Source organism: Mus pahari, chromosome 4 (genome assembly GCF_900095145.1).
Source record: "Mus pahari chromosome 4, PAHARI_EIJ_v1.1, whole genome shotgun sequence".
NCBI lineage: Eukaryota > Metazoa > Chordata > Mammalia > Rodentia > Muridae > Mus > Mus pahari.
In genome coordinates this window covers 23,068,445-23,091,678 of record NC_034593.1, presented here as the reverse complement: position 1 = coordinate 23,091,678, position 23,234 = coordinate 23,068,445, and the positions used below count along the sequence as shown (strand labels likewise).

The window sequence follows — 23,234 nt, the reverse complement described above, 5'->3', positions numbered from 1 at the left end:
ATATATATATATATATATATATATATATATATATATATATATGGACATTTTTAGTACAGAACTCTATTAGATTTTCAAACAAGAGCTAATGCTAATACTTTTTTATTAATAACACTAAATTATTCAGTATTACTATAATACTAAATTATTTAATATTAATAATACTAAATTATTCCACAAAATAGAAACAGAAAAAACATTGCCAAATTCATTTTATGAATCACCCTGACACCCAAACCACATAAAAACTCAACAAAGAAAGAGAATTACAGACCAATTTCTGACATGAGTTCTGATGCAAAAACACTTGAAAACATCCTAGAACACATCAAAAAGATCACTCACCATGAACAAGTAGGGTTCATCTCAGAGATGTAGGGATGTTCAACATAAGAAAATCTGACAATGTAATCCATCCTATAAACAAACTCAAAGGAAAAGACTCACATGATAAGCTGAGAAAGCCTTTGACAAAATCCAACAGCCCTTCGTGATAGAAGTTTTGGAGAGATTAAGGATAAAAGAGGCAGACCTAAACACAATAAAGGCAATTTACAGTAAGCCTATAGCCAACATCAAATTAAATGGAGAAAAAGCAATTTCACTAAAATCAGGAACAAGACAAAGATGATTGTTCTCTCCAAATCTATTAAATATAGTACTTGAAGGTCTAGCTAGATAAAGAAAACAGCGGACAAAGATTACAGGAATACAAACTGTAAAGGAAAAAGTCAAAGTTATCGATATTCAGAGATGAGATGAGATGATAGTATACTTAAGTGACCTCAAAAATTCTACCAGGGAACTCCTACAGCTGATAAACACCTTCAGCAAAGAGGCTGGATACAAAATTAATTCAACAATATCAGTAGCCTTCCTAAATACAGATGATAAATGGGCTGAGAAAGAAATCAGGGAAAGAACACTCTTTACAATAGCCCCAGCTAACTAAATTATCTCGGTGGAACTCTAACCAAGCGAGTAAAAGACCTGTATGACAATAACTTCGAGCCTTTGAAGAAAGAAATTGAAGAAGCTACCAGAAGATGGAAAGATCTCCCATGCTCATGGATTAGTAGGATTAACATAATAAAAATGACCATCCCACCAAAAACAGTCTACGGAATCAAAGCAATCCCCATCAAGATTCCATCACAATTCTTTACAGACATTGAAAAAACACTACTCAACTTCATATGGAAAACCAAAAACACACAATAGCTAAAACAATCCTGTACAATAAAAGAACTTCTTGGGGTATCTACTAAGCATCTCAGATTTCAAGCTCTACTACAGAACAATAGTAATAAAAACTGCATGGTAGTGGCATAAATAAGACAGGCTGATCAACGGAAACAAATTAAAGACCCAGAAATAAATCCACACAGGTATAGACACTTGACTTTTGACAAAGAAGCCAAATTTATGAAAAAAAAAAAGAAAAGAAAAGAAAAGAAAAGAAAAGAAAAGAAAAGAAAAGAAAAGAAAGATAGCACCTTCAACAAATGGTGGTGCTGGTCTAACTGGATGTCTGCATGTAAAAGAATGCAAATAGATTCATATTCATCCCCCTGCACAAAACTCATGTCCAAGTGGATAAAAGACCTCAACATAAAACCAGATGCACCGAACTTGGTAAAATAAAAAGTGAGGAATAGATTTTAATGCATTGGCACAGGAAACAACTTCCTGAACAGAACACCAACGGCTCAGTCTCTAAGATTAATAAATAGATGGGACCTCATGAAACTGGAAACTTTCTTGTAAGGCAAAGGACACAGTTAATAGTACAAAATGGCAGGCTACAGAATGGGGAAAGATGTTCACCAACTCCACATCTGTCAGAAGGCTAATATCCAAATTATATAAAGAACTCAAGAAACTAGACATCAACAAACCAAACACTCCAACTGAAAAGTGGAGTATAGATCTATCTAAAACGAAAATTCTCAATAGAGGAATCTCAAATGGTCAGGGAAAGCTTAAAGAAATGTTCAAACATCCTTAGTCATCAGATGCAAATCAAAATGACTCGGAAATTCCATCTTCCACTTGTCAGAATGGCTAAGATCAAAACCACAAGTGACAGCTCATGCTGGTGAGGATGTGGAGCAAGGGGAACACTCCTCCACTCCTGGTGGCAGTGCAAATTTGTACAGTCACTTTGGATATTGGTATGGCAGTCTCTCAGAAAATTGGACTCGATGTACCTCAAGACCCAGCTATATGACTCCTGCAAGGATACTTGCTCAACCATGTTTATTGAGGCTTTATTCATAATCAGAAGCTGGAAACAACTTAGATGTCCCTCAACGAAAGGATCAATTGAAAAAATGTGGTACATTTACACCAGAGAGTATTACTCAGCTGTCATGTATATATCATCATGAAATTTGCAGGCATAATGGATAGAAGTAGGAAAAAATACTCCTGAGGGAGGTAACCCAGACTCAGAAAGGCAAAGATGGTAATATACTCATGTAAAAGTGGACATTAACTGGAAAGTATAGGATAATCATGCTACAATTCATAGACCCAGAGAGGCTAAGTAACAAGAAGGGATCAACAGTGAACACATGTATCTCCATAGAAAGAGGAAATAGAATAGATTTTGCAGGTGGACTAGGGGTGGGTAGGGATGGGAACAGGAAGAATCGGGAAGGGGACATAAAATGAGCAAGTACTGGGAAAGATGACTGAAACTGAGGGACATTTCAGGGGCAAGGTAGGAACCTAATTCCATGGAGTCCACAAGAGTAACCCTAGTGAACACTCCAAGTGATGTGGGACACAGAGCTGAAACCAGCCATCTTCTGTGACCAGACAAGACTTCCAGTGGAACGATTCTGACACCAACCCAGCCACAAAACCTGGAACCTAGTTTGTCTGGCCTATAAAATGTGCTGGGGTAAAGGTGGCACAGAACTTGTGGGAGGAGTCAAACAGTGACTGGTCCACCTTGAGACCTATGCCATGACAGGGAGCCCACACACCCCTGACACTATCAGGAGGGTCAGGAACCAGATGTTGGATAGCCTGGAGACCTATGGTAGAACCAAATATGCCTGGCAAAAACAGCAACCATAACAACAAACAACAGACAAAAATCAAATGATTCCTAATGATATTCTGAAGTGGAAACTTAAGGGTTCTTTGGAGAGTCAGTTGTGTTGGATGGTGATTTGCTGGGGCAAACAGGTGAAGGAGTGTTTTCATGAAGTGGACACAGGTATAAAAGACTAAGGCAGACTCATGAAGGAACATTTCACTGAAGCAGATACAGGAGAGAGGATGTTCTGCTAAAGCAAACACGTGAGAGGACACATGATAAAGGATTCTTTGCTAACAACACACATGTATTGGTTCGCCTTACATTGTGTAGTTGAGCTCCATTTGTCTGGACTCTACAGACTCAGGCTATTTGGATACATGTGCTGTGGCAATGTATACGGAGGACACATGATGTTTGAAGAGTGTAACTAAAACTCCACAGAGTGATGGAGACAGAGCTTGGCTTGCTGGTATAGCTAGCTGTGCAACGCTTGTGTGTCTCTCATTGATCCTTGCTTCCCTGAGGAACAGCTGAGAGCTTCTGCTGGTGTTCCTGTTGGTCCCTCCTGCTGACTCGAGCTGAGGCCGAGGCCTGGCTGTCTCTGCTAAGTCATGTCACTACTGTTGCTAAGCCGACTCTACTGAACTGGATTGCTAGTGTATCTGTGAAGTGTTTTCGAATGGATCGAGATGCCTGCTAACCTCTGAACTGAACTGCCGATTTCCAGATAGCAGAGATGGGAGTTGCTTCAAAGAACCTTTCTAAACAGATCCACTTCCTCCTATTCTTTCTCTCCCATTACCTCTGGAGGGTGGTGGGCTACAAGGAAGGTTAAAGCATTTAAGAACCATCATTAAAAATAGGATTTGAAAAAAATTAAACTTATAATATTCTGCTATACTTGCAGACAGGAGCCTAGCATAATCATCACCAGAGAGGTTTCATCCAACAACTGATGGAAACAGATGCCAAACCCACAGCCAAACATTAGGGATTCCTGTAGGAGAGGAGGAGGAAGGATTGTAGGAGCCTGGGAGCTCCAGGACACCACAAGAAAGGCTTGTAACCAACTAAGCCGAGTTCATAGTGTTCACAGAGACTGACAGATAATCACAGAGCCTGCATGGGTCTAACCTAAGACCTCTGCATATATGTTGTGGTTGTGTAGCTTGGTGTTTTGGTGCCACTTCTAACTGCAGGAGTGGGAGCTGCCTGTCACTTTTTTGCTTCTTTTTGTGACCTCTTTTCTCCTACTGGGTTGCCTCTCCCAGCCTAAGTAAGGGGGGTTTTGCCTAGTCTTACTGTAACTTGATATGCCATGTTTGGTTGACATCTCTGAGAGGCCTGCCCTTTTCTGAAAGGAAAGGAGAAGAATTGAATCTTAGGGAGAGGGGAGATGGGGGGCGGTGCTGAGAAGAGAGGAGGAAGTAGAAGGTGAGGTCAGGATATATGAAAGAAGAATAAGAAAAAAGAAAAAGAAGATACTCATCAAAATACTGTTTGTAAGGGCTGAAAAGCTGGAAACAACCTCCACCGTCATCAAGAGGAATTAAATATTATGATAAATCTTTTGTAATAAAATTCTAAGTAGTCTACAAACAAGATTAGAAAGTTAAGCATTGACTAGTCTATTATGTATTAGATGTTTCCGTTGTGATAGTAGTTCTAGATAAGAAGTTTTAGGAAAATACTAGATCTCTATAAGTGCAGTGATATGATGCTTCAAAATAGTATGAAAGAGGAAGCGGTAAAGAGTTTGGTGGATACAAGATCAGTCATGAGGAATAAATAGCTGCTAAAGACAGAGATCTTTACCAACACTGTATGGGAGTGCGCTCTCTTGGTAAGGGTGTTTCGAGATTTAATTCAAACTGCCTAAATTTTGCTCTATTGAAATGGACAAGTGACTTTTACTGTGTTTGCACAGATGACTGAGAACAAGACTATTTAGACCACTTGCTGTCTTTCTCCACTCCCTCCCGCCATTGGCTTCAGGAATCACTAAGTTTCGTTATTTCTCCATGGATTTTCCTAGTCTGGAAGTTTCTTAGAAATCCAGTCATACAACACATGATATGGCTTTTCTTAACACCGATAAGCAATTTTTTTAATTATGGAAAGCTATTCCATATATGGTGTCCCACTTTGCTTTCTGTTGTAATAGTCCATGATCAAAGGCAACTTAGGGGGAAAAGTAGTTTTATTAGATATACACTTCTAGGTCATGGCCCATTATTGGGGAATGCTAGGACAGGAACTCAATAGAAACCATAGAGAAATGCTGCCTTGACCTACTCATTGACTCATGCTTTCTTACAGGATCCACACCCATGGTCTACGGATGGTGCTGGCCACAGTACCCATAGTAGGCCCTCTTACATCAATCTTTAATCAAAACAGAAAAGGCCCCTGGCCAATATGATCTGGGAAATCACTCAATTTAAGTTCCCTCTTCCCTGGTGACTCTAGATTGAGTCAAGTTGACAGTAAAAACAATCCAACACATATATGATCAACTGTATATTACTTATTCATTAACTGATAGGAGATTTGAGTAGCCTCTTTCTTGGAGCTACATTAAAGAGTCAACAAATCGTTTTGTATGAACACATATCTTCACTTGGGCATATACTAGAAATACACTCCTGAATCAAATCATAATTCTATAATTTAACTTTTTAAGGAACTGCCCAACCATTTCCCATGTACTAATATGCCAGAATTCTGTTGATTTTATGTAACTTTAAAATAACCTATAATAAGGTTTCAACCGTTGTGAAGAGATATCATGATCATGGTGTCTTATAAAGGAAAATAATTTAAGATAGCTTACATGTTCAGGGTTTTAGTCCATTATTGTCATGGCAGTGCACAGGCAGACATATTCTAGAAAAGGAATCAAGATTTCTTACCTCTGGGTCAGCAAGGAGCAAAGAGGGAGGGAAGGAGGAAGGGAGGGAGAAAGGGGGCGGGAGAGAGAGATCCAAATAGTACAACTTCCTATGAGCCTATGGGGTCTGATTTCATTCAAACCATCACAAGTAAGAATTTTCTAAAAAACTGTCTCATAGACAATAAGCAGCAGCATGGGGAAAGTTTAGTGATTAAGTTTGTTTGCTTGCTTGTTTTGTGCATAAGGGACAGAGCACCTTGTCTAAGCAAGCTCTGCCTATGTACTCTATCCTCAGCCATGCTTGTACCGTTTATTTTGAAAGCTGTCTATGCTGGCTTTGACCTTCCTCAATAGCTTAGGCAAACCATGAACTTGAGATCCTGTTGCCTCAGCCCTCAACATAGATGAGATTACAAACCTATACCAGGAGGCCCGGATGACTACTAAGTTTACACAATAGGTTTCAGCTAATTTATAAAATATAATCTTAATTCTTTTCAACCTATACATAGGAAAAATTAAAAATCCACATTTGAACATGAATCAGAGCTTCTCATGAGCTCTGTATGGAAACTCTCTTTGCGTCTCACTGCTACAAAGTTTTCTACAGTGATCATGAGTTGCCATTATAATGACATGAAGAGAAAGCTTTGTCTCTTTAGCTAAAGAAATGTTTAACAATTCAGCAGCCTTTGCTCACATTTAGTCTGCAATTTTGGATGCTGGAATCCCTGGGTCATCCTGATTACATGTGGGCTAGGCTCCTACACATATTCAAGCTCCTAATGGTAGACCCTTGGCACCCAAATATTAGCCATTCATTCATCTGGTTAATTTCTTTCTTGCTTATGCAGAGAGAGGAGAGAGAGAAGAGGATCTCCCCCATGTGTTGAGACTGGGCTCAGCTTGTAATCATTCTGCCTTAGCCTTTGGTCAGTGAGCCTGTACCACTGTATAGGTAGTTCCTTATCTATACAGGTTCCATCCTACAGGTTAACTGAGCTGTACTTTCTTCTGCGCCATAATTACATAGATCTGAGCACTTAACAATTAAGAATACTTTATTTATACAGAAAAGCAACTTGGCCAGGATCGCTGTGAACACACTTTGCCAAGTTTATTTTTGTATTGTAAGAATAACAGATATTCTAAGATGGCTCAAATATTAGCAAGCCAATGGAGTGACACAGAATAACAGCACCCTAGCAGTGCTTTGGGGGCTTCGTCCTACAAAAGAAGCATCTTCCCTGAGCTCTAGTGCCTGCACTTACAAAAGAGGTAAGTTGCTACACTAAGCCTTGGATAGAAAGACTGATAGACAGATGTATGACCAGTTAGGTATCCAAACCTAGTGAGCAGTGAACTTTCATTTCATCCTTCCTTACTTCAACGGTTGGCTGGCTTTGTCCTAAGTTCTATTTCTATCAGCAACTGGTACACCAATTTCTTCAATGTGTAAAGCAACATGAATATATGTGATCCTTTACACATAAAATAGTTTCTTCATAAATTGTGCTGATAATTACTTAATGAGTATTTATCATGTTCCATGCATCAGTCACTGTTTTTAAATACCAGGAGTAATGATAAACACACTGCAAGATCTCATTAAAAGCAAAGCTTCAGATAGGGGGTGCACATACCTTTTTTAAGACAAAATAGTCATAATTGTTTTAAAGACAATAAAAGCCTGGGTTAAATAGTCAAAGGGTGGGTGACTTAAAGATGCGTAGCAAAGACCTGCCCCTTAGGCAGTGTATTGCTCTCACAATCTGAAGAGAAAAATGCATCAAAGAAAACCTCTGTATGTGTGTGTGGCAGGCAGCCTCTTGAGGGCCCTTGCTGATGTTTGTCTCTGGCAGGATGATTCTGTGTGATGCCCTTCCCCACTGACTAGGGCTAACCTGAATTACAGACCAGATAGCAGGAAGTGATGAGTTACATCCAAGACTACGCCATCAAAGACTGCTGCTTTTGACTTCTTTACTGAGATTGCTCTATCTGCGAAAGCCATCGCTATGTCACAAAGATGCTCCAGTATGGTACCATGAGTCTGCCTCGCTTTGCTTCCCATTGCTATGACAAAGACCATGACCAAAAGCAGCTTTAGGGAGGAAAGGGTTTCTTTGACTCAATGTAATCTGAGTTCATTGGGGGAAGCCAAGGCAATACTTGAAGCAGAGGCCATAAAGAACACTGCTTCCTGGCTTGCTCCAACGCTTGTTTGGCCTGCTTTCCTGTACCATTCAGGACCACTGGTCCTGGGGTAGATTTCCCCCCAGTAAGCTGGGACCTCCCCCCATAAATGGTAAGTCAAGAAAATGCACTACATACTTGCCTACAGGCAATCTTATGGAGGCATTTCTCCATAAAGATTTCTTCTTCCCAGTTATAACTCCCAGATATACCTAGATGTGTGTCAAGTTCACAGAAATCAACCAGCACAGACCTCCCATCATCTGTCAGACGCCTCCCACCCACTGCGATCTGTGTCAGGATCAAAATTCAAGGTCATCTTCCCTCAGGTTCCCAGAAGCATAACCCTTCCTACCTGTTATTAGTTTTCAATAAAAATAGCTGCTCTAAACATCACAAGGATATTAAAAAGACTGAAACATCTTGCATGTAAGCCTGCATGTGCTTGCATATGTATGTGCACACGGACACACACACACACACACACACACACACACACAAACACACCAGCATTTAGATTCTAGTACTCAAAATATGAAAACTCTCACGACAGACTGTGGAGAAATGATAGAAACATTGTAGAAACAAGGTCTCTCCCACACAGAACACAGCACTGTATTTCTCGTGGTCGGTGTTTTTGAAATTGTGCTGTTTGTAACAGGTGTACTCTCCATAAGGGACATTCCCTCGAGTCTTGTCACCTACAGAACATAATGGAGTGCATGTTCCCCGAGACTGTACTATGACCAGCATGGTGCTGTGTTTCTGGAGTTTCTGTCACCTCTTTAGGCAGCACAGCCTTCAGACCCTCTAAAAGGACTGTCAGTTGTATATTTGTCCATGTAGACTGTATTCATTGCTATGTGAACGACCCTGGAGGAGATTCCCCAGAAGAGCAATCATATGCATTGTTTTCTGGAAGCTTGTTAGCTATCAGATTTAATCTAAGACTGTACCGAGTACCACAAGAGAGGTACCAGGTCAGATCTGTAAGTGCCAGAGAGAAACTCCATCTGAGAAAAAGCGAGGGCAATTGTTTGGAAACCGTAACCTGTGTATGTTTGTTACTGGGAAAGTAAGGACCTAAAGGAGAATAAGGTAGGGTGTGCCCTAAAGAGCATATTCTATCAGGTGGGAGAAATGCTCTTTGGGGCAGTGGCAACCATTAATGGTAAAGAGCATGCCGGGAGATCCAGCTGCATAGCAACTAGCTTAGATTCTTGCTAAAGTGTAGGCTTCAGCCCTCAGGTTAGGGAGGCAAGGAAGGCTTGGTACAAAGAAACTACTAGAAAGAAAATGGGTTTGAAAAAGACTTATGCGGCTGCCAAGAGAAGGCTGGGACAGGGAAGGAGATATGGGAGGTGGTTCTTATCATCACAGTAGCTACAGAGACGAGTGGAGACGTGGTGGTGCATATGGTAGATATTCATTAGTAATATTTATGCTTGGAGTGGAGGAGGGTGTATTTTCAGGACTCAGGGTATCTCCTTGGGACAACTAGAAAAACCATCCAGGAGGTCCCAGAGGAACCTCACATTTATATGCACAGAAGAACACTTAATTCAAAAAACATCCTGGGGATTTGCTTGACATCCTCAGCAAGGTGTTAACAAACTAGCTTTCCTTCTAAGAGAACTACACCTCACCCCTACAAAAACGACACCCTGCCCTCAGGATGGGAGCAGTAATGTGACTTTGAAACATCTATCCCAAATTCTGTCAGCATATAGGATGACTGCACTCAACTGGGCATGGCTGCCAGGATTCAATGACAGCAGCCCTGAGGGACCGTTCTCACTGAAAGAGGAGCAGCATTAAAGCAGGGAGTATAGGGTAATCCTAGAGTAGAAAGAAGGGACAGGGCTCAGAATACAAGCTTTCCATGAGCCTTAGAGATAAAAGAGACTCTGTGTGTGTGTGTGTGTGTGTGTGTGTGTGTGTGTGTATGTGTGTTACTTTGATGAAGAAAAAGTATTTGAAATTCTTTCATCAATGAAATATCCTATGATCTCCTAAGCACATAATTATGCAAATAGCGAACCAAGAGTTGTATTAGACTTTGCATTAAAGATTACTCCAGTTAATAATGAACACTAAAAAACGCCTTTGCCTATAGCGCTGATGCTCCGATAGCTATCTATGGGTTCATCCTATCTTAGTGGGAGGCCATGTCATTGAAAAACAACAAATCCTAAAAACCTGTTCAAAGTCTTGGAAAAGCGACAAATGCATCCAGAGGAAGACAGCTGTGCTACTGCCATTTTAAGATGCTGTCATCAATCCGTGCAACTTTACTAAAATCTCATTTTAGACCAAATTTAATTAAGTGCTCTGGGGTAATGAATTAATAATGTTTCAAGAATTTTTTTTAAGACCCAAGAGACCTCTGACCAGGTTTTAAAGCACTGAGATATTAGTGTATTATTGCAAGTGTCCATTCCTTTCTCGTCTCCTTTGAAAAAAGGAAAAAAACAAAAACAAAAACAAAAAACAAGAAAAGACACGATGTAATAAAGGTGTTTGCATTTGAATAATGGGCCATCCGTACAGAAGAGGAAGCAAAACAAGAAAGAGAAAGTGCCTTAATGAATAAAGCTGTTGATTGATACTAGTCTAGAAACTGTAACCTTTAAAAGGCTTCTGGGCGAGCCTTGTTCCTCTGTAATGGTGGTCTATCCTAGAACCACACTCCACTGAGGACCCAAGAAAGTTACAAGATCAAATGAGCACATTAGATAAAATCTGTTTCAGTGCTATTGCAAAGAGGCATGTTTCATGAAGAGCATTGAGGAAGGAACCTGCAGTCAACCTCCGGTCTCCACATGCAGACGCATGTGCACACACTCACACTCGGAAAGATGCGCCTTCTGAACTAGACCCCGTGGCACACACCTGCCATCCCCGCACTCAGGAGGCAAAGGCAGAACTATTCAGAATTCAAGGCCAGTCCAGGCTACACGGGGAGTTTCACACAGTCCTAGGCTACATCTTAACAATCTGTCTCAAAAAACCAAAAACAGATAAACACACACACACAACAACAACAAAACAAACAAACAAACAAACAAACAAAAAACCTTGTCCTTCAGCACTTTCCACAGGTGCAGTCATTGGAATCAAATGTTGGTGGGCTTCCCATAAAATTCTACCTACTGACATACGTGTATGCTGTCTTGTGATGACGTAAGTGCTATGCAGTAAAGCCTTTGATTTTAGGATCCAGGATGATGAAGACAAGCAGTTGCCATTCCACCTTTGTGCTGCTGACACTCAGGCATGCCCCGTGTCACAGAACTAATAGGATATGCACAGGAAGCCCAGGAGCTCGGAATCATTCCACCTCATTCACTAATGCATTCATTCATGCATATGCTCATTCATTAGTTCATTCACTCATCCAATCGCTTGTTCAGCTAATGAGATAGCTAGATTCAAAGGATGCTGTGGCCCTTAATGAACTTGTAAGGAGGGAAAAAGAAAAGCTCTCGGCCCCAGCCCTGGCAGCACAAACGAGCAAAGCGCGCAGTCGAGAGGTACACGTGAGCTTTCCAGAAGACACTAATTCTTCTGTCTCGGTTTGATAGAGAAGTAGATGGCTCAGTTGGCAAAGCACTTGCTGCACAGGCGTGAGAACCTGGGTTTCCGTCCCCAGCAGCCGTACAGGGAGAAAGCTGTATGTGGCAGTGACTATAAGGAGATGGGGGTGGAGACAGAAAGGTTCCTGAGGCTTAGAGGCAAGCTAGTCTTGCTCAGTCTGTGGGTTGTAGGGTTCGAGAGAGAACCTGTCTCAAGAAGTAAAGTGGAGAGGCCTGGAGAGGTGGCTGCTCTTCCCAATGACCTGGGTTTGATTCCCTGCATTCCTGTGGCAGCTCACAACCATCTGTAACTCCAGTTCCAAGGCATCAGACATCCACTTTTGGCCTCTGCAGTCTCCAAGGATGCTGTGGTACACAGGCATGCGTGAATTTAAAACACCCAAACGCATAAAAAATAAAAATAAATAAAAAGAAAAATGAGGTACAGAGTACTAGAGAAAGGAATCCGACGTTGACCTCTGGTCTCCACATTCGCATGCACATACACAAACATGCCAGCTAAACACGTGCATGTACCAATTTACATATGCAAACTGCACACACATAGGTCAGGGGCAGGGGGTGCAGGAAGAAGAGAGTGGCTAGGCCCAGAAAGGCATGGGGGTGGGGGCGATGGCAGTGTAAGTCATCTAATTTTGTTCCAATGGAAAGGTGTGTCTGAGTCCTGCCCCAAGCTGAAAGTCTGAGGTCAGAATCCCTGACCTTGAGTGCCCGAGGCGGTGGGCCAGGCTGGGCAGAGCCAGTGTGCTCCAGTTCAGAAACCTGATCATCTTCAGAAGGCCGTCTGGGCTGAGCTCAGCTCATAGGCAATGCAGCAACATGGTGGATAATTTCATCTTTTAATACAGTGAGGTCTGAAGCAGGCGTGACTCGAGCCCAGGTCTGAATAAGAAGATTGTTTGCAGTAGCCTCTGCGCGTGCATACACATTTTCATACACCCACACAGAGAGAATTTATGTCTGTAATGCTACATGTAATATCCGCAACTCCAGCAATTTTAAAAAGCATGCGCGGACATCAGAAACCTCACACACAGAGGTATCTGAATAATGTGCATGTCTGGACGGACCCCTTGGGACATGTTCAGAGGGAGGAGGGTTACTGAGAGAGGTTATCCGTGCAGGACACCATCTGTCCTATGTGATTTAGATGTCTACTTGACTGCGAAGAAGAGACTGAAAGAAGGCCAGGAAAGGTACATTCCAAAGGTGCCAGATAGCTCTAGCCATTTGAGTTGGTGAGTTCAGTTTCTAGCAGGTTTTCCACTCTCAAGACAAAAAAAAAAAAAAAAAAAAAAAAATCCATGCCCCTGGTCAAGTGATTAATTTCTCTTGCCCTCCCCACTAGCAGAAAACATCTCACTGATTTCATTTCCAGCTACAGATGATCAAATGATGTGTCTTAGAGAGCAGATTGAGGCGTCCAGAACCATATTCTTTCCTCTGGCTGCTTTTATTTCCCCCTCGGCTGTGTGACCTTGGACAACAAAGTTTACCTCTCTGGGTTCCAGTTGCCAGAGTGTTACGTTACAGGAATGGGCCAGTGTTTTAAGATTCTTTTCCAGCTCTCATCTATAAAACCATCCCCTACCTAACATTCAAGATTTACTTGAGCTTCATGAACCATGCCATGAGGACTCATGGAAATCTGATTATTTCCTAATCATAAACCCCACTTCATTTTACTCAAAAACAAAAGCAAAAACAAAAACAACACTCCCACCACCACCACCACCATCACCACAACAAAAACCCACCCAAATCTTGCATGGTTTAAATGACAGGGCTGGTACTGGTTGTTCGGGTTTGAATTATGCATTGTTCCTAATGGGGGGAATTTCAGACAAGGCCCAGTCTGGGATCACTGACTGAGAACAATAAGCCCCCAAAGTCAGGAAGAAGGCCTCTCTAGACAGGATCTGCTTTTAAACCACCAAGCCCAGGGCTTACAAAGAGCATTGATTGTATACATTAAAGAGCCACAGGGATGTGGAGGGGCTGGCAGGGCTGCACCACTGACCTTGCCTGCATTTCAGGGTCAGGGTTTCCTCAGAAGGACTTTTCTGCAAGCTTAGGAACCAAATCTCTCCAAATCTGGGGAGGCAGCCACCATCTACGCTCCCATTTGTGGGCATCACCTACTGGCCCTTGGAGACAAATGGACCTGCAGACCTAGCCTACCACAAGACTGCCTGAAGCTCCCAGGCCTGCTGAGGACAACTGTCTGCCCATCTGCATGTAAGTCTTCCAGCCAATAGCTCCCCAGACACTGGGAGTAGCTGTTATCCTAGCTCTTTGCACACACCAGTGCAGGCAGAGAATTCATTGGGCTTCTTGGGTGACAAAGAGCAATCTCAGTAAATCATACAAAGATATCTGTTCCACATACAGCAGAGCCCAGGGGTTTTCTCAAGTATGAATCAAGAGGCTCTGATGACAGGTTCTGTGCTTGGTATCTCAGAAAACCTTGCCCACAGAAGCTAGTCCCCTCCCCCCAAGCCCCCAACTTAAAAATCATATCAGGGAGAATGATGCTAAGGTTTCTGCTCAGCTGTATCACAAGGCTACCTCATTGTTCAGGCCTCTACCTCTTAGCCACTCCTCCTTCTCCAAGTCTGGTCCACCTGATTAACTCACACCACAGCAACTCCCAGACAGAAGCGGGGCAAAAGCGCACACACCATGGGTGAAGAGGAAGTCAGCCTTGCTTGTTTAAAGCACCCACTCTGCTCCCAACCCCCACACTCAGCTACTCACTGGTTCTGGATGTGGCCTTTGGGCACCGGAGAAACAGACAGCTTACTGTAATCATGCATGAATGAGCTTTTGGTGCCCCACTATCACAACAGGCCATTTCAAAGGGCAGTCAGTCCTCAACCTTTGAGCTGTCTCTCTGAATCTTCACCTCTCTCTCTCTCTCTCTCTCTCTCTCTCTCTCTCTCTCTCTCTCTCTCTCTCTCCCCCCCCCCCAAAAAAAAGATAAGGGAAGGGGCAAGGATTCAAGGAGAGGGAAGAAAAGAGGCCCATGGAGCCTGAAGAAGAAGTGTCACCTCCAACAGACAGGTACCTAGCCCCTTAAGATATTTGTAGAGAAAGGTAAGGGCAGGAAGGCTTTTGTAGACACAGGTAAATGGCCTCAAGATTCTAGCATCAATCTAACAATGTGCTCAGGAGGACCACTGAACTTCCACCCCTACTGGCAGTGGGTGACATGAGATGAGACACCATCTCTTAGGTCTCACCTACCCTCCAGGCATCAAGCATATGCATTTGCTGTTTATTTTATTTTTAGTTCAGGAGAGGAAGAAACTAGTGGAACTGAGATCGGTGTCCAGTCTTTCTCAGATGCCTGCTGCTGCCAAGGCCACCACCCCTCCTCACCCCCTTCCTGGCAGGCAGCATCTAATTAAAATGGCAAGAGCGCTCTCGCTCAGCCCCCTTCCCCAAAGGAGTGTGCTGGGATTAGAAGTGGGGGTGGGGAAGCGTCGAGGCTGCAATGGGATTCCTGGCAGTCTGATTTTCAAACAACAGCAAAATGGATTCTAGATCACTAAAGTCTTATTCAATACAATGGAACGACGAAGTCTGAGGTGTTGCAGTAGGTAAAGGCAAAGCGGCTGGGCTGGGGGAAGGGAATATGTTTTACAAAGGGCTGTTCACAGACCTGGGACACACACACACACACACACACACACACACACACACACACAGTCTCTCCAGGGAGTTCCGGTGTGGTGGGGAGAAGCTGTTAGGCGGCTCTTTCACCTGCTGAAGTTCAGCCATAAAACTGAAAGGTCACAGTCACCGAGGGAAGGAATAGGCAGGGCTGAGTTCAAACCACAGATAAAGGTGAGTGCACACTGGCCTTTAGTGAGGAGCTGAGCCCGAGCCCCAGCACGGGAGACAGAAGCCGGGAAGGGAGTCAGTTAGCACCTACAAGACCAGCTCAGAACAGCAATTACTGCTCCATTGGAGCAGCAGGGTCCGCTGGTAGGGACAGCTAGCTCACGATGGCATCTTGCAGGTAGCTGGCAAACGTGAAGGGCCAGTGTCTTTCTTCTCGAGGAGAATCTTTTTGCAGTAAGGAGCAGTCGGGTCTCGCGCCTTGGCACGAGACGGTTGCCCGGGTACGTACACACACACACACACACACACACACACACACACACACACACACACACACACACCAGCCTTTCATGTAATGCTCTTACACCGATCGAAGATGAAACTGACATAAGCTCCACCAGCTTCCTTGCGGAACCTCGGGAACAGCCAAGGAGCACAAGGGGAGCCCAGCCCCTGCTGTAGGGGTAGGGGCTCAGCCTAGAACCCCTCCGCTGCCTCGGAATCAGGACAGAAAGGCAGGGAACGTTCCCTCTCCCAGCCCTAGACCATTGGAAAGAAAGGAAAAAACACGTTCTGCTCACCCTCAGGGCGGAGAGATCGATTTCATCCAGGCTGCGAGCTGGGGAGTCGCTCGCCATGTCGACTCTTCGCGGGAGAAATGGACCAAAACCACCCCGAAGCGTCTTCCTTGGCAATTCCACCCCAGTCTATTTCGCTCGCGTCCTCATGCGGCTGTCCGCCAGAGAGGCCCGGGGCCCAGCCTCCCCCGCCCACCCGGGCCCCAGCAAGAGTCCGATCCCGATCTTCCGAGAGCGTCGATCCGCGGGATCCCGGAGCCGACCTGCGCGGATCTCCAAGCCCGGAGCCGCGGTGCGTGTGGGCTGCGCGCCCTGATCGGCTAAGGGCGCTGGGGCTGCGTGGGTGTATTTAAATGGGACATGCTTCTTTGCTTGTGCGTGGATGGCGGCTGCATTGGCTGTTATAATGAGACATATCAACTCCTCCACTCAGCTGGGGGGGTGGGGGTGGAGAACCACACAGAACTGTCTATCACCGCTTCCTGGGAGGAGTGGGGGGGAGGAGAGGCGTGGTCTCCGACTGGGGAGAGGCCGCGCTTCCTGACCGGGTCCCTCCGCCACTAGCCAGGGTGGGGGAGGGGTACGCACCCTTTCCGCCCCAGCTTTTGAGGGTTAATAGTGCTGAACCTAAAGAGCCGTTCTTGAGCCTCTCTGTGCAGGAACCTGAATGCTGTATATATTTTTTAATGTGTCCAATTTGTGCACTGCACCAAAATGGCTCTTCGATCGTATCTTGGGGTTTCTTGACTGCGTTCAGATACTCTAATGGTGAAAAGGGTGGTGGGGAGAGGCAGCGGGAAAAGGCAGCAGCGTCCTCCCTCCCCCATTAATTATTTGTGGGGCTGGAGTAAAGGCGGGCCGGTGCAACCGGTGCATATAAGGACTTGTGCGCAGGGAAGGGGATCCGCCTCCCCGCGCAGAGCGAGTTGGGGAGAAGCTCACGCGCGCCGAGCCGGCAGCCTGGCTTTGGTGCTGGGCAGTGGCCACAGGGTCACGGTCATTCGCGGCCCCTGGGTTGCAGGAAGGCAGGCCCGAATCACCTGTGGTTCTCTAGGCTGGGTAGGTTTTCTAGAAACTGGAAAACCGAGCGATGTGAGCTCCGTCTCGATATCGCCACACCCAAGACCTGCGCGTGCCGCAATTCCCCACGGAAATGACCGAATTGAAAAGAAAAGCTTGCTCCCTGGGTGCAGTAGCTCGAAGGCTTCAGGTGACTCCCAGGCCGACATTAATTGGGCAACATGTACCTAACCCAGTGTTTCTTCCTCCTTTGCAGCTTTTCCGCGGTGACCTACCCGGATTCATGGAGAAAGTTTGGCTCCAGGATAGTGAGCCCTGACCCGCGAGCTATTTCTTCGCTCGCTTTTTCACTCAAGAGCTGGGTGTTTGCAGCGGTAACCGGACATTCTTCATTCTTTATCAAAAGTGTAAAGTCATTTCCCCAACCCCCTGGCAGCCTTGCCTGTCTCCTAGTTTGGCCACTCAAAATACGTCGGAAGAAAACATTTATACTGAACTCTTGCCACTGGCTTCAACTCATCAACAGTTCTGAGGGTCTTCCTCTCTTGCATCTGCTGAGACAAGAAGCTAAGCATACTGGGGGTTGGGGTTTCACTTGACTTTTTGCTTTGTTTTCTTTGGGGGGAAGTAGAGGTTCTTTTGATCTATCTTATTGATTGTTTGGCTTGGTGTGGTTATGAGACAGATCTTACCATACTTCAAGGATGTTTTCCCTTCACTGAGCAGCTGAGGATGGCCTTGAACTCCTCAATGTCCTGCAAAAACCCGCCCCCCTCCCCCAGTACTCAGATTACACATGGACACCAACACCTGGGCTGCTGCTACTATTTTTTTTAAAGTCATGAAGTATAAACTAGTTATGAGCTTCAGAGCAAGTTGAAAGAATGAATGAAGGGACCAAGACTAATGAAGTTAGTGTTAGCTGGACTTTTTAGTCTTGGACTCACTGGGGTGGGTCATGTGTGCTCTAAACCATACCCTGAAACTAGAATGCTGTTCCGAACCCATAAGCCTCCGGGGGGGGGGGAGACCATATAGAAGCCATCTTTTCCCTACACTGCCCTTTTCCTTGTGTGTCATCATCATCTGCTGCTTTTAAACTCGCCCTTCCTCTAGACAGCAGGTTAACATATGTCTCAAGGGAAAGGAAAATGATTGGGGTATTGGAGTTCATAAGCAGGGCTCCTTTTAAAGCTTCAGACTTGAAAATAGGAGATAAACACACTCGCAGATAAGTAGTACAGACTTAGGTGAAACCACCAAAAGATCTTTTCCCCTGACCCTAATAACACAAGACTCTACTTTGGGGGTTTACAATAGGTTCAGACTAGTCCACTGCTGATGAGAAAGCCCCACCTCAGACAGAAAGGATGGATATAGCTTCAAAGAGGGATCAACACAGTGCACCCTGGGGAGGGAGGGAGGGAGGGAGGGAAGGTAGGAGAAGGGAGGAGAAAGCAGTGGCAGGCAAGGGTGGGAAATCTTAGGGCCAGGAGAGGGCGGAGGGCAGATCAGGCAGAGCTCTCGGCATACCCTATTCAGGAACATCAGACTCTCTTCTTTAGGCCAAGTGCATTTCAGATTTCAGCTGTTCCAACAGACGTCTGATTTCTTTCTGTCCTGTGCTCTTATCAACAGTTTTTGCTTTGTGTTTCATTTAAAAGAAAACATAAGTCACTACTATAAAAAGAGGTCTAGACATACTAGGGCCCCAGTCCTTAGCAGGCACCAAGCCCTTAGCACCACTGACTCCATGATGGAAGGACCGCTCAGCTGTAAAACTCAGAATGGAGACAGCACCGTCTCCTAAAACTAGGCCTAGGCCTAATCCATCCAAAGCCGCAGTTCTGAGAAAGTCTCTGAATGTACTAGCCTTGCCTTTTGGCTTCTGTGGCTCTGCTTCCGGCTAACTGTTCTTGTTAACTGAAGTATATCAACCCAGAGAGTAGTTTTTGTGCTCAAAATCTCACCTTGAGAAAGGCTCTGGGCTACACTGGGATCCTAGAATAGACACTGGCTGGCTAATAAACACCAGCTTAAACCTATATCTGAGAAGTCTTTTCTGGTGAGTACCCCACAGCACTCAACATACCTCCTCCATAGAAAGGAAAACATTCAATATAAGATCACTATAATGAAAGTGAAGACTCTGCCATCACATTTTGGTTGATTATTGCTTCGTTATGGAACAGCCCAAATAACAATGAACCCCAGCCTTTACAAGGGCAGACAGGAAGTATGGGGCAAGAGGTCAGCAACTAAGATTATTTTAGACACCTGATGTTAACTGACAGGAAGAAGGGCAAATAGCAAGTAGCACGGGCAGTCAGGATGTGACCAAGATGAGGTTTTACTCCTGATGTGATCTGAAGGACTGGGGGAGCAGAGACCATTCAGGCACATCTTCAAAGCCAAGAAAACACACCTGCCTGCTGGCTGTCTCTGCACTAAGCATGCAACAACAACAGAAAGCCTGGCACAGGCAGGAAGTGCACAGCAACTGGCCAGGGAGGACGAAGAAGAGGAGATGGGGAAGGCAAGGAAGCCCAGGGAGAACTTAGGGTTTTTAAAAGCTGAAGCAAATATCGTTACAGGTTTGGAATAGTTAAATATGAACTGCTAGTTATAGGTATTGATAACATTGTCCTTGGTGCATTTACATATTTGAAACATTCTTGTGTTTTATAACAAGAGAGAAACCAGAGGTGTCTTCTCCTTGTTATGCTCTGTGTTGTTTAATAACGAATCTATGTGCCAACTCAAATCACAGTGTGGAAATCAGAAGTAACACATGTAGGGGTTCAAGTGTAGCCCAGGTTTGCCCTGACTTGGTATATAGCTGAGGATGATTTTGACATTCCCAAGTACTGAGCCATCATGTCTACCTCAGAAAAAATATTTTTAAACCTACATTAAGATCTCAAAAGAAGCAATGTCAGTTGGCCACTTATCCAGAGCATTGTCTAGATGGTCGGCTTCAGTCAGAGTGGGTGTGACGTTTAATATGACAACAAAGGAGCTGTGTGAGTGAGATTCGGGCAGGCCAAAGCTGCATGAGCAGACATGTTTATTGTGGTGAGTAACCAAGGGACTGTATTGATTCATTGATTCATTCGATGTAGATCATTCTATGTAAAAGCAGTACTAGGCCCTGAGGAGCCCGAGTCACACAAAACTCTCACCTCACAGAGACAAACAAGCTTGTAAACAGTCAGCGACAAGATTATTTTAGATATATAGTGATTGCTGATATGAAAAAGTACACGCAGAATAAGGAGACTCAGCAGCACACATCCCCTCAGCTGGCACCAGCTCTGAACATGGATGCTAGGGTCAATGAGGCAAGCTAGTACCTGGGTGCTACGTCCTCCCAATGACGGGAAGAAATAGGAACCCACTCCCAAACTGCGTGTGTCTCCCGGGTGCTGCTCCATTCTCCCACTACGCTCAGTAAAGCAAACACCCAATCATAATGGCACCACTGATGAACAAAGGAAAGCTCTGAACACAGCATTAGCCCACACGGACAAGCACACACGGCCAGTGGTCACGGGAGCTATTACTGGAGAAGAAAGACCCTGGCATCAATTAGCAAACTGAATCAAGACCCAAGATAATACTGCAGCAAGACAGGCTTATAATGTGCACACTTAAATCCTTAGAGGTATAATCCAGGACTTGCATGCAGAAAACGTTTTCTTTTCATAACTAGTTAGAGGACTAGTTGGTCATGTTTTATGAGTGCTAGGAACATGGACAAGTTGGTAAAGTGCTTGCTGCATAAACTTGAGAACATGAATTTGAGTCCCAGGACCCACATGAAAAAGGCCTACTCCTACAATATACCTTTAATCCCAGGACTAGGGAAGCGGAGGCAGGAGGCTTCCTGGGACTGACTGGTCATGTAGTCTAGCTAACTCAGCAAATGCCAGGATCAGGGAGAGACCCTGTCTCAAAAGTAAGGTAGAGAGCAACTGAGAAATGATCCATTGTTGACCTCTGGCTTTTATATGCACACATGTGCACACACACACACACGCGCACACACACACACATCCACATGTACACACAAACTTATAAATATGTTTAAGAGAATATATTGGAATAAAAGCATAGTAGATTGGAAAAATGATTGTAAATATAATTGTGTTAATTAAGATAACCGTTTTATTATCAATATAATAAATTATACAAATTCTTCTAAGCATTTGCTGTGGTCTGAATATTTCTGGATCCCCTAACATTAGGTCTTGAAGACCTAGTTCAACAGTGACAGCACGAAGAAGCAGTGCCCTTGTGAGTGACAGCAGCACCCCTGTGCCCTGGAAGGACACAAGGGACATCACTTGGAGGATCTGTGTTAACAGATTCAAGCATTAGTGCCTTGACCAAGTACTCTCCAGCTTCTAAACATAAGCCGTATATTTCTGCTGTGTATAAAATTACCTGAGGCATTTTATTTTAGTAGCCAAAATGAACTAAGAGAACATCCATGTACTTATATATTTAATATTTATTACCTAACAAAACAGTCAGTATTATTAGGATATTTGTCTTACAAGAGAAAAACAGAAAACTTTAGCTTTGCCTGGAGCAACACAGTCATCATAAGTGGATGAGTTGGGATTTGAACTCAGGATCTTCTTCACTGTGTTACACTGTCGCTGATGGAAGGGAAGGACGGGAAAATCCTACCACAGAATCGTAGGCCCAGGTTGTTCGTTCATTTATTAGTTGTTATTGTTATTTTGTTGGAACAGCAGAAAGAGTTAAGCAACATGAAGATATATCTAGAAATTCCAACATGCTTCTAATAGAAAATCTGTATAATATGTGGAATAGTAAAATAAAATGCTATAAGTTGTTCCAGAGTCTATTATTTTATTTTTTTACTTATTCACTTTACATCCCACTCAGGGGCCCCCTCCTGATCAGCCCTTCCCATAATCCTTCCTCCATTCCCCATCCCCTTCTCCTCTGAGCAGGTGGGCATCCCTCCACCTTAGTACGTCAAGTCTCTGAAAGGCTGGACCTTCCTCTCCACTTGAGGCCAGATAAGGCAGCCCAACTAGAAGAACTGATCCTATATACAGGCCACAGCTTTTGGGGTAGCCCCTGCTCCAGTTGTTTGGGAACCACACGAAGTTAAAGCTACACATCTGCTACATATGTGTGGGGAGGCCTCGGTCCAGCCCATGTATGTTCTTTGGTGGTTCAGACTTTGAGATGCCCAAGGGTCCGGGTTAGTTAACTCAGTTGGTCTTCCTGTGGAGTTCTTATCCCCTTCGGGGCCCACCATCCTTCCTCCTATACTTCCATAAGAGTCCTCAAGCCCCATCCACTGTTTGGCTGTGTCCGTGACTTTTGTTTGTAAGTTCTCATGTGGTGCCTTACAGAAAGCATGAGAACGTAAGAACACACTCACACACATCAGTATTGAATTTCAGACCATGAGGCTTACAAAGGATATACCACCTTGGCTGTCTACTTCTCATGAGCATAGAGGTAGCAGGGTCCTAAGGGTCCTAAAGGAGATGTTTTAAACTGGAATGACCAAAAACAACTTGTGGAGAAAAGGATTTATTTCATTTTATACTTCCAGATAACAGTCCATCACTAATGGAAATCAAACAGAGACCATGAAGGAATGCTGCTTACTGGCTTGCTCTTCTGACTTGCTTGCTAACTGTTTTATACAACCCAGACCCATCTCCCTAGGAATGGTGCAGTGGCCTGGGCCCTCTCAACACCAACCAATCAACAATCAAAACTAAAAAGGTGCCCTACAGATAGGCCTATAGGACAACATGGCCTAGGCTATCCCTCAGTTGAAACACACTCAGATTAACTATTGGCTGTGTCAAGTTTGTAGCTGAAACTAACTAGGAAAATGTCATTTCTGAAATTATTATTATTACTAGAAAATGTGTTACACTAAAGCAGGGAAAAAAAATCTTTAAAAAGATACATGCTACAAAAGAAACAGAGATAAGCAAAAGCAACACAAGTGGATGAATGGGAGTATGTGGGGGGAGAGAGGGAGAGGGAGGGAG

At 44.2% G+C, this 23,234-nt stretch overlaps 1 protein-coding gene across 3 annotated transcripts in view; it reads right to left on the bottom strand.

Annotated features, from left to right (window-relative positions):
* Window positions 1-16,650, bottom strand: part of Tnik (TRAF2 and NCK interacting kinase) — a 400,191-nt gene extending 383,541 nt beyond the window's left edge. For all 3 annotated transcript variants that reach the window (XM_021195419.1, XM_021195420.1, XM_021195418.2), the window contains exon 1: window positions 16,165-16,650. In XM_021195419.1, the coding sequence (XP_021051078.1) occupies window positions 16,165-16,221 (57 nt within the window). In that variant the 5' untranslated portion in view covers window positions 16,222-16,650. The remainder of the gene's footprint in view (window positions 1-16,164) is intronic.
* Window positions 16,651-23,234: the final 6,584 nt, after the last annotated feature.